The sequence below is a fragment of the Oncorhynchus nerka genome, linkage group LG7 (genome assembly GCF_034236695.1).
Source record: "Oncorhynchus nerka isolate Pitt River linkage group LG7, Oner_Uvic_2.0, whole genome shotgun sequence".
In the NCBI taxonomy this organism is placed as follows: Eukaryota; Metazoa; Chordata; class Actinopteri; order Salmoniformes; family Salmonidae; genus Oncorhynchus; species Oncorhynchus nerka.
The window spans coordinates 9672718-9684750 of NC_088402.1; the positions used below are offsets into that span (position 1 = coordinate 9672718).

The 12033-nt window shown below is 45.3% G+C and overlaps 1 protein-coding gene across 1 annotated transcript; it reads right to left on the reverse strand.

The window, feature by feature from the left end:
* Positions 1-8922: 8922 nt before the first annotated feature.
* LOC115124654 (MARCKS-related protein 1-B-like) lies at positions 8923-11668 on the reverse strand. Its single transcript, XM_029654086.1, has 2 exons — positions 11329-11668; positions 8923-10282 (listed from the first exon to the last, which is right to left on the reverse strand). The coding sequence occupies exons 1-2, from the start codon at positions 11431-11433 to the stop codon at positions 9722-9724; spliced, it is 666 nt and encodes a 221-aa protein (XP_029509946.1). The 5' UTR covers positions 11434-11668; the 3' UTR covers positions 8923-9721.
* Between the last annotated feature and the right edge of the window lie 365 nt (positions 11669-12033).

A 12033-nucleotide genomic window follows, 5' to 3' on the forward strand; every position in this document is an offset into this window, starting at 1 on the left:
CTCAGTCTGGGTCTCAGTCTGGGTCTCAGTCTGGGTCTCAGTCTGGGTCTCAGTCTGGGTCTCAGTCTGGGTCTCAGTCAGGAACTCAGTCAGGAACTCAGTCTGGGTCTCTGTCAGGAACTCAGTCTGGGTCTCAGTCAGGAACTCAGTCTGGGTCTCAGTCTGGGTCTCAGTCTGGGTCTCAGTCAGGGTCTCAGTCAGGAACTCAGTCAGGAACTCAGTCAGGAACTCAGTCTGGGTCTCAGTCTGGGTCTCAGTCAGGGTCTCAGTCAGGAACTCAGTCAGGAACTCAGTCTGGGTCTCAGTCAGGGTCTCAGTCAGGAACTCAGTCTGGGTCTCAGTCTGGGTCTCAGTCTGGGTCTCAGTCTGGGTCTCAGTCTGGGTCTCAGTCAGGAACTCAGTCTGGGTCTCAGTCTGGGTCTCAGTCTGGGTCTCAGTCAGGAACTCAGTCTGGGTCTCAGTCTGGGTCTCAGTCTGGGTCTCAGTCTGGGTCTCAGTCTGGGTCTCTGTCTGGGTCTCAGTCAGGGTCTCAGTCTGGGTCTCAGTCTGGGTCTCAGTCTGGGTCTCAGTCAGGGTCTCAGTCAGGAACTCAGTCTGGGTCTCAGTCAGGAACTCAGTCTGGGTCTCAGTCTGGGTCTCAGTCTGGGTCTCAGTCTGGGTCTCAGTCAGGAACTCAGTCTGGGTCTCAGTCTGGGTCTCAGTCTGGGTCTCAGTCTGTGTTTCTATTGTTATGACAGTCACTCTGCTGTAAAATTGCACAGTTTATGTCTCTGCAACCATGTCAAAAATCAAAACTGTAATTGTATTCGCAGTAATTGTATACCAAATTGTATTCGGCACATTGGCCCAAATGCAACAGGTGTAGTAGACCTTACCATGAAATGCTTACTTATAAGCACTCAAACAACAATGCAGATTTAAAAATATTTTAAAAAGTCAAAATAAAAGATAAATAAAGACTAAACTAAAGTAAGAAAAAATAAATAACACAATAAAATAAGAATGACGAGGCTTTAGATTATACAAGAGGTACCAGTACAGAGTCAATGTGGAGGCTATATACAAGAGGTACCAGTACAGAGTCAATGTGGAGGCTATATACAAGAGGTACTAGTACAGAGTCAATGTGGAGGCTATATACAGGGGGTACCAGTACAGAGTCAATGTGGAGGCTATATACAAGAGGTACCAGTACAGAGTCAATGTGGAGGCTATATACAAGAGGTACCAGTACAGAGTCAATGTGGAGGCTATATACAAGAGGTACCAGTACAGAGTCAATGTGGAGGCTATATACAGGGGGTACCAGTACAGAGTCAATGTGGAGGCTATATACAAGAGGTACCAGTACAGAGTCAATGTGGAGGCTATATACAAGAGGTTCCAATACAGAGTCAGAATTTTTTTTCTCATTTTGTCTGTCATAGTTGAAGTGTACCTATGGTGAAAATGACAGGCCTCTCTCATCTTTTTAAGTGGGAGAACTTGCACAATTGGTGGCTGACCAAACACTTTTTTGCCCCACTGTATAGGGTATTCATTTACAGTGATCTCAGCTATGTTTTTGTTTTTCATTTCATGCATAGGCTCAAGTCTCCTACTCACCAGCTGTCTGTCTATGAAGAATAACAGGTCAATGCACCAACAACATAACTTCAGTCCCCTTGATCTAAGGTAAGATATCATAATAACAACTGGGACTACAGCAGACTGGAACTGGGACTACAGCAGACTGGAACTGGGACTACAGCAGACTGGAACTGGGACTACAGCAGACTGGAACTGGGACTACAGCAGACTGGAACTGGGACTACAGCAGACTGGAACTGGGACTGGGACTACAGCAGACTGGAACTGGGACTGGGACTACAGCAGACTGGAACTGGGACTACAGCAGACTAGAACTGGGACTACAGCAGACTAGAACTGGGACTACAGCAGACTGGAACTGGGACTACAGCAGACTGGAACTGGGACTACAGCAGACTGGAACTGGGACTAGAGCAGACTGGAACTGGGACTGGGACTACAGCAGACTAGAACTGGGACTACAGCAGACTGGAACTGGGACTACAGCAGACTGGAACTGGGACTACAGCAGACTGGAACTGGGACTACAGCAGACTAGAACTGGGACTACAGCAGACTGGAACTGGGACTGGGACTACAGCAGACTAGAACTGGGACTACAGCAGACTGGAACTGGGACTACAGCAGACTGGAACTGGGACTACAGCAGACTGGAACTGGGACTACAGCAGACTGGAACTGGGACTACAGCAGACTGGAACTGGGACTACAGCAGACTAGAACTGGGACTACAGCAGACTAGAACTGGGACTACAGCAGACTGGAACTGGGACTACAGCAGACTGGGACTACAGCAGACTGGGACTGGGACTACAGCAGACTGGAACTGGGACTACAGCAGACTGGAACTGGGACTACAGCAGACTGGAACTGGGACTACAGCAGACTGGAACTGGGACTAGAGCAGACTGGAACTGGGACTGGGACTACAGCAGACTAGAACTGGGACTACAACAGACTAGAACTGGGACTACAGCAGACTGGGACTGGGACTACAGCAGACTGGGACTGAGACTACAGCAGACTGGAACTGGGACTACAGCAGCCTGGAACTGGGACTACAGCAGACTAGAACTGGGACTACAGCAGACTAGAACTGGGACTACAGCAGACTGGAACTGGGACTACAGCAGACTGGAACTGGGACTGGGACTACAGCAGACTGGAACTGGGACTACAGCAGACTAGAACTGGGACTACAGCAGACTGGAACTGGGACTACAGCAGACTGGAACTGGGACTACAGCAGACTGGAACTGGGACTACAGCAGACTGGAACTGGGACTACAGCAGACTGGAACTGGGACTACAGCAGACTGGAACTGGAACTGGGACTACAGCAGACTAGAACTAGGACTACAGCAGACTAGAACTGGGACTACAGCAGACTGGAACTGGGACTACAGCAGACTGGAACTGGAACTGGGACTACAGCAGACTGGAACTGGGACTACAGCAGACTGGAACTGGGACTACAGCAGACTAGAACTGGGACTACAGCAGACTGGAACTGGGACTACAGCAGACTGGAACTGGGACTACAGCAGACTGGAACTGGGACTACAGCAGACTGGAACTGGGACTACAGCAGACTGGAACTGGGACTAGAGCAGACTGGAACTGGGACTACAGCAGACTGGAACTGGGACTACAGCAGACTAGAACTGGGACTACAGCAGACTAGAACTGGGACTACTACAGCAGACTGGAACTGGGACTACAGCAGACTAGAACTGGGACTACAGCAGACTGGAACTGGGACTGCAGCAGACTGGAACTGGGACTGCAGCAGACTAGAACTGGGACTACAGCAGACTGGAACTGGGACTACAGCAGACTGGAACTGGGACTACAGCAGACTGGAACTGGGACTACAGCAGACTAGTCTGTCTATGCTTTTATGTTTATGATTTTCTTTGTGGGGACCGTTTTGAATTTGGACAACAACAAAAAAATGTACAGAAATGGCAAATATTTGATCAGTGGAGTCAAGAAGGTGAGTGAGGATTCTCCTGTTCTACATTGTCTGTCTATGAAGGGTGACAAGTCAATGAACCAAGCCCTTAATTACCTACAGACCTGTTTTATTGGGCTATGCTGATCCTGGGAACGTGGCCTATGGTATCTGATTTGGACAGTGTAGCTCAGAGCAGTCAAGTCCTGTCTGACCTGCACTGCCTATTGCTGCGAGAGCCATGTCAGGCAACACTGTCCCAGCACTGCAGAAACATGTCTTGGCCCAGGTCACGGGACGGGGGACACAAAGGTCATGATGATGATGCAATAAAGTCTGAGAGTCCCAAACAGGTCAGTAGTAATATGCCATAATTACTGTGTGTGTGTCATGATTTGTCCTCAGGACAGGACTGAGGAGGAGAGGTAGCTTGTATGTAGAAAAAAAATAGAAAAAAAAGACAGAAATTAAAGTATATTTTGATTAGAAACTTTTCTGAACCAATCTGTGAGCTGGAGCAGGAGATCCCTGAACTGAAGAACATCTCTCAGCTAAAAAAAAACAGATTTGGACTAGGAGATCTCTGATGTCAAAGATTACATACGTAAGTGAGCTCAACAAAGGGAATGCTGTGCTAAAACAAGAAACAACGTTCAAGAAACAAAGGAGGGTGGGGCCTCCCGAGTGGCACAGTGTTATAAGGCACTGAGGCATCACTACAGACCCGGGTTCGATCCCAGGCTGTCTCATAACCGGTTGGCCCAGCACCGTCCAGGTTAGGGGAAGGTTTGGCCCGGGGGGGGGGGCTTTACTTGGTTCTTCGAGCTCTAGCGACTCCTTATGGCGGGCCGGGCGCCTGCAGGCTGACCTCTGCCGTCAGTTGAACGGTGTTTCCTCTGACAGATTGGGAAAAGGGGGATACCTGTCCTTGCCAGTGTCTTGTGGGACTCAGACACAACAATTTATCCTCCCTTACCAACCATTACAGTGTTTAATATTTCGTTTTAATATTTCTGTTTAAGACTTTTAAAGTTTCAGATGTTTCATCACTCTCATTCAACTGTCTTTTTTTATTAATTTAATCTTACAGTATCAATCGACCACAAGCACGCATTCGTATAAAGTGAGTGATGACAAACACAAGTGCAGTTGGCATTGAATATCCCATATTGGGGCGGCAGGGGTAGCCTAGTGGTTAGAGCGTTGGACTAGTAACCGGAAGGTTTCAAGTTCAAACCCCCGAGCTGTCGTTCTGCCCCTGAACAGGCAGTTAACCCACTGTTCCTAGGCCGTCATTGTAAATAAGAATTTGTTCTTAACTGACTTGCCTAGTTAAATAAAAATAAATTTTGCATAGTGTTGTTTTTTTTTTTAAGTTTCTGTGCCTCCTATTTTTTGACAATAGTCGACAACAAAGATGATGTGGAGAATAATCCATTGTCTATGTTTTGTATCACCCTGATCTGTTCCACCTGTCTTGTGCTTGTCTCCGCCCCCCCACCCCCCCCAACTGGTGTCTCCAATTGTCCCCCATTATCCCCTGTGTATTTATACCTGTGTTTTCTGTCTGTCTGTTGCCAGTTCGTCTTGTTTTGTCAGGTCTTACCAGTGTGTTTCCCCTATTCGTCTGCGCTCAAGTTTTTGTTTTCTAGTCTCCCGGTTCTGTCCTTTCTATCTGTCCTGAGCCTGAGCCTGCCTGCCGTTCTGTCCTTTCTATCTGTCCTGAGCCTGAGCCTGCCGTTCTGTCCTTTCTATCTGTCCTGAGCCTGCCTGCCGTTCTGTCCTTTCTATCTGTCCTGAGCCTGAGCCTGCCGTTCTGTCCTTTCTATCTGTCCTGAGCCTGCCTGCCGTTCTGACCTTTCTATCTGTCCTGAGCCTGCCTGCCGTTCTGACCTTTCTATCTGTCCTGAGCCTGCCTGCCGTTCTGTCCCTGATTGACTATGCCTTGGATTACGAACCTCCGTCTGCCCTCGACCTGCCCTCGACCTGCCCCTTTAATATAATCATTATTCTGAGAATAGAACTATCCACCTCCTGTGTCTACATCTGGGTCATACCCTGAGCCGTGATATGTTTGTTTAAAATGTGCATCTGATATGATTGATAAAATCGTACAGTTTTTGACAAATATACCGTTTTAATTCATTAGATAATGATACGGTTCAGTATGAAAACTCACTTCCTTGATAGTCCAAGTAAACTAGTACCTAATGACCTCATCCACAGTAGTAGGCTGCCTAACGACCTCATCCTCAGTGGGAGGCTAGTACCTAATGACCTCCTTCACAGTAGTAAGCTATCTAATGACCTCCTTCACAGTAGTAAGCTAGTACATAACGACTTCATCCACAGAAGTAGGCTAGTACTTAACGACCTCATCCACAGTAGTAGGCTCGTACATAACGACCTCATCCACAGTAGTAGGCTAGTACCTAACAACCTCAACCACAGTAGTAAGCTAGTACCTAACGACCTCATCCACAGTAGTAAGCTACCTAACGACTTCATCCACAGTAGTAAGCTACCTAACGACCTCATCCACAGTAGTAAGCTGCCTAACGACCTCATCCTCAGTAGTAGGCTAGTACCTAACGACCTCATCCACAGTAGTAAGCTACCTAATGACCTCATCCACAGTAGTAGGCTAGTACCTAACGACCTCATCCACAGTAGTAAGCTACCTAATGACCTCATCCACAGTACTAAGCTACCTAAAGACTTCATCCACAGTAGTAAGCTACCTAACGACTTCATCCACAGTAATAAGCTACCTAAAGACTTCATCTACCTAAAGACTTTATCCACAGTAATAAGCTACCTAAAGACTTCATCCACAGCAGTAAGCTACCTAAAGACTTAATCCACAGTAATAAGCTACCTAAAGACTTCATCCACAGTAATAAGCTACCTAAAGACTTCATCTACCTAAAGACTTCATCCACAGTAATAAGCTACCCAAAGACTTCATCCACAGTAATAAGCTACCTAAAGACTTCATCCACAGTAAAAAGCTGCGTAACGACCTCATTCACGTATTCACAAATTGTCAGTTCAGTGATTAGATTACTAGACTTTGAGTTCGACAAATGCCTCTGCAATCTGTGCAAAATGGCTGGAGCAACACAAATGTGGAGCTACATCTGTGTTTGAATAATTCATCATTGTTTGAAGGCTGGGATGACTAGAAATAACTCTGATCTCAACTCATCATATCACCATGTGAACTAGGTCAGTGGGCGTATCCCCAATGGCACCCTATTCCCCATAGGACTCTGGTCCAAATTAGTGCACTATATACAGTATAGTGAATAGGATGTCATTTGGGATACAAACCTACAACCAACCCAGATCAGGATCAACGATTTAGAGTTCAACAAACTCGATTGAATTAACTTTATTGAGGAAGAATACACGAGGAGAAGTTATTTCTTGTGTGATTTGAGGAGGTATATAAGTCCTAAGCAATGACGTCTTGTGAGATGCTGTCACTACAGGGGTTACAGAGGTCACGGGGATGATGTGGGCGCGCATGCAAGGATCATTGGCTGCTTTCCAATTCTCTACCATTTTCCAGAAGTGTGCACTTGTTCTGTTCACTACTTATTACACATCTAAAAGCATTGGATTGGTGGAGGAATGGGCTAGTGGGAGTTTTCCACACGTTGGGAAGAAAGAGAGACAAAAACAGGTACACAGGGAGAATCTCAATTGCATTTCCTTGACTCCTCACATCTCAAAACACATTGGAGGAGAAGGTCAGAGGGAAGTCCCTCTAACTATATTATCCAATATGTTTTTGAAAAGGAGATGAGGACGCGAGGAGTCAAGAAAAATATATTGAGATTGTGCCATAGCCCTAGAATGTAGCGTTATGGGGTGGATCTCAATACTCTGCAGTAGTCTCTCCTCTCCATCAGCACTTACCAATATTCCATCAGCACTTACCAATACTCCATCAGCACTTACCAATACTCCATCAGCACTTACCAATACTTACCGATTATGAACTATGAGAAGTCTAAAACGCATCAATGTGCTCTTACAAGAATCACATTCCTATCGGAAAATGTAATGTAACTCATTGATTCTTAGAATTGGAAAGCACATTGTACACTGAACAAAAATATAAACGCAACATGTGAAGTGTTGGTCCCATGTTTGAAGAGCTGAAATAAAATATCCCAGAAATGTTCCAGATGCTCAAAAAGCTTATTTCTCTCAAGTCTTCTGCACAAATGTGTTTACATCCCTGTTAGTGAGCATTTCTCCTTTGCCAAGATAATCCATCCACCTGACAGGTGTGGCATATCAAGAAACGGATTAAACAGCATGATTATTACACAGGTACACCTTGTGCTGGGGACAATAAAAGACCTCTCTAAAATGTGCAGTTTTGTCACACAACACAATGCTACAGATGTCAAAGTTTTGAGGGAGAGTGCAATTGGCATGCTGACTGCAGGAATGTCCACTGGAGCTCTTGCCAGATAATGTAATGTTCCATTCTCTACCATAAGCCGCCTCCAATGTAGTTTTAGAGAATTTGGCGGTACGTTCAACTGGCCTCTCACAACCGCAGTATGTATCGTGTTGTGTGGGCGAGCGCTTTGCTGATGTCAATGTTGTGAACAGAGTGCCCCATGGTGGAGGTGGGGTTATGATATGGGCAGGCATAAGCTACGGACAACGAACACAATTGCATTTTATCGATGGCAATTTGAATACAGTTATACCGTGACGATATCCTGAGGCCCCATTGTCGTGCCATTCATCCGCCGCCATCACCTTTCAGCATCATAATAATGTACTGCTTCACGTCTCAAGGATCTGAACACAATTCCTGGTAGCTGAAAATGTCCCAGTTTTTCCATGGCCTGCATACTCACCAGACATGTCAGCCATTGAGCATGTTTGGGATGCTCTGGATCGACGTGTCCGACAGCATGTTCCAGTTCCCGCCAATGTCTAACAACGTCACACAGCCATTGAAGAGGAGTGGGACAACCTTCCACAGGCCACAATCAACAGCCTGATCAACTCTATGAGAAGGAGATGTGTGGCGCTGCATGAGATACCGACTGGTTTCCTGATCCACACCCCTACCTTTTTCTGTGACCAACAGATGCATATCCGTATTCCCAGTCATGTGAAAATCCATAGATTAGGACCTAATGAATTTATTTCAATTGACTGATTTCCTCATATGAACTGTAAAGGCTTCGAAATGGTTGCATGCTGTTTATTGATTTTGTTCGGGTAAAAGAGGAATGTTTATGACCACAATAAACAGTAAATCCGGATTTTGTTTTCCACAGCCAGCGCGCTGTACTACTAAATCACCCTTCCCACCTAAAAATAACAATATCCATACAACAATGGGCAGGTATTGGTAACCAACATTTATTTACCATTTTCAACTTTACAATAAAACCATAAACATCTGTCAACATTAGCAAAATAAAGAACAGAATCAGTCCAACGTATTTACAGAGACCATCGAGCAAGAGTCCGGCTTACACACCACAGACAGATCAACAACTCTGCTTCGTTTTAAAACTGCAACAGTGAACATAGCAAGCTTAATTGTTCTTTTTTTATTTCTCTTATTTTTTATAGCCAAGATAAAAATCTAAACTTATTGATTTCTTCTTCTTTAAAACAAAACAAGACATAGCTTCTCTGAATCTTTAAAATGGTTCTCTATTGTAACACCACAAAATACTTCAAATTTTGGGTTAAAATATAGGAATGTATAAAGTTGGCGAGTCTTTTTTGTTAATTTTTTTATTTAATGTGGTGGTTGGTTGGTGTCTCGCTCGTTCGCGTTGATGCATCTTTTTGAGCTGGGTGTTTTGAGAAAGACACGTCAACTCAACTCCCATCCATAACTGTGTCTTCCACTCTCCCCGTTGTCCCACAGCAATCAGCACATAATACTAATGGGTTCAGATGTCTCGCTGTAACCAGGGAAGTGAACTAGTGGATCTAGTCTGTCATCTTGTTACCATGACAAAAGTGGCACGAAGGAGTCTCTCACATAAATGTGTATATATTTACATACACATATATCTATACATATGTATACATATACACATATATAAATATATATATATATAATTCAATTTTTTCTCTCTCTTGAAAAACAGTTCACAGTCCTTGTTGTGGGTAAAGATACAATCACTCTGCTTTCTGTTGGGAGGGAGCTGCTGCCGTGGGGGTCGAGCTGGTCTCCTCTGTTGGTTTGGTGGGCTCTGGGGCAGGAGCAGCCGCCTCCTTCACCTCCACCTTCACCTCCTCCTTAGGAGCCTCCTTCACCTCCTCAGCTTTAGCCTGCACCTCCTCTGCCTTCGGGGCTTCTGTAGCAGGAGCAGCAGCCTCCTCCTTCACCACCTCCTCTTTCTTCTCCTCCGAAGCCACAGCGGCTCCGTTCTCAGCTGGTTTCTCCTCAGCGGGAGCGGCCGCCTCCTCCTTCACCACCTCCTCTTTCTTGGTCTTCTTCAGTTTCAGGCCCTTGAAGTTGAATGATTTCTTCAGGGAGAACTTCTTCTTTTTCTTGGGGGTATCCTTGGTGGCGGCCTCACCTGCCGGTTTGGCGGCATCCTTGTCGGCGGCTGGCGCTGGCTCGATGGCGTCCCCTCCTGCGCCAGCCTCGGGCTCTTTGGCGGCGTCAGTGGAACCGTTGGTGGCGGCCGTCTCTGTGGCAGAGACGTCACCATTGGACTTGACATGGCCATTCTCCTAGGAGGAAAGGAGGGAAATTGAAGGAACTAAAATTAGAGGATCGTTTAAAAAATATATATATATATATAATACAATTAAATTAATAAGAAAATGCAATTGACGTTAGATTTTTACACTGTGACTCAAACACAACCATCAACACATTTAGCTATATAACGATGATTTGTCGTGCTCATCAATTAACCACCGTGTCGCTCAAAAGCCGACGCCTTGTAGAACCACAAGAAAACGACAGGCGGCGACGGTGCAACATCACACACAGGAGGGGGGTATCTTTTCAATAAAGACCTGGCCCAGTCGATGAAAAGAACAATAAATTATATTTAAATTAAAAAAATCAATGAAACTGATGATGCATTGACAAAAAATGTACATTCATTTCACAAGATGAAGATGTGATTTATGTCGATTTTGCATTTGTCTATAAAATAACGTTTACAGTCACTGATCGAGACATGTCTAGACTCTCCGGGTCTTGAGGGGCTGCAACTTCATCCATCATGGATGGGCTTGCATAAATTCGGTGTGATTAGATTGATATCCACTGTTAAAACGCTGCTTTTGAATCCATAATTCACAAATTGTCTCTGATATTTTAAGCATGAGGGGGTAGCTTGTCTACGTGCGCCCTCGCCTTTCCAACCCCCCTCATGGCCACGGCTTTGGAACTGTAACCGAGCTAGTGAGGCTAACTAGAACCAAGGTTCGTTAACGGAGGCATATGCTCCCGGTCCAAACCCCGATTAACTACGTTATTTTAGATATTATATCACGGCTTTAGCAGCAAGCACGTTGGCAGTTCCATCCCCCCCGCGTCTCAATCTAGTGTTGGTAACTAGCTACCCGTCACTGGTGACCATGCGAGCCAGACTAAACCAAGATGCACATTTATCCCCTAATAATATAATCGAAACAGACCACCCTCGTTTTTAAAATTAAATAGCAACATTATACTACAGAAAAAGATTAGCTAAGCAATTTTTTAGTTAGTTGAGTAAAAAAGGTGTGTCGTCTGGTGGCCCAGGGATGAGAGCGTTTCATACCTGTCCGTTCGTTTTGACGGAAACCGTTTTCGCGACGGCAGCCGCGTCCGCGGCAGCAGTTTTCGCCTCCCCAACTACCTCTCCTTTGGACGCTTGGGAACCCATCGTTGTTCGGTGTTTTTAAATAAAATTTCAAAGGAAAAACATAAAAAGTGGTCTAAATTTAATCCAGCCCCGCGCAGTGTTATGGATCCAATGGAAAAATAAAAGGCGATCGTATAATTTTTGGGGGGAGGTCCTTTGAAGAAAAAAATAATAGCTAGTTTATTTTACTTTTCCTCGCACTTCAACCTGTCGCTCCCGTAGAAGGATACCCACTAGTTTCAACAGAGGTTGAACGCAGCGCTTGAATATAGACCAAGATACCACCAACGGGCGTGGTCACACGAGTCTATCCAATCATGTAGGCCTTTATGAGTTCTCTCCGCCCTCTTCAAAAGACGCTAAAACATTTTCTCCACAAACATCATATCCCAATGGTCTCTCTCTCTAACATCATATTACACTGGTCTCTCTCTCTCCAACATCATATTACACTGGTCTCTCTCTCTCCAACATCATATTACACTGGTCTCTCTCTCTCCAACATCATATTATAATGGTCTCTCTCTCTCCAACATCATATTACACTGGTCTCTCTCTCTCTCTCCAACATCATATTACACTGGTCTCTCTCTCTCTCTCCAACATCATATTATAATGGTC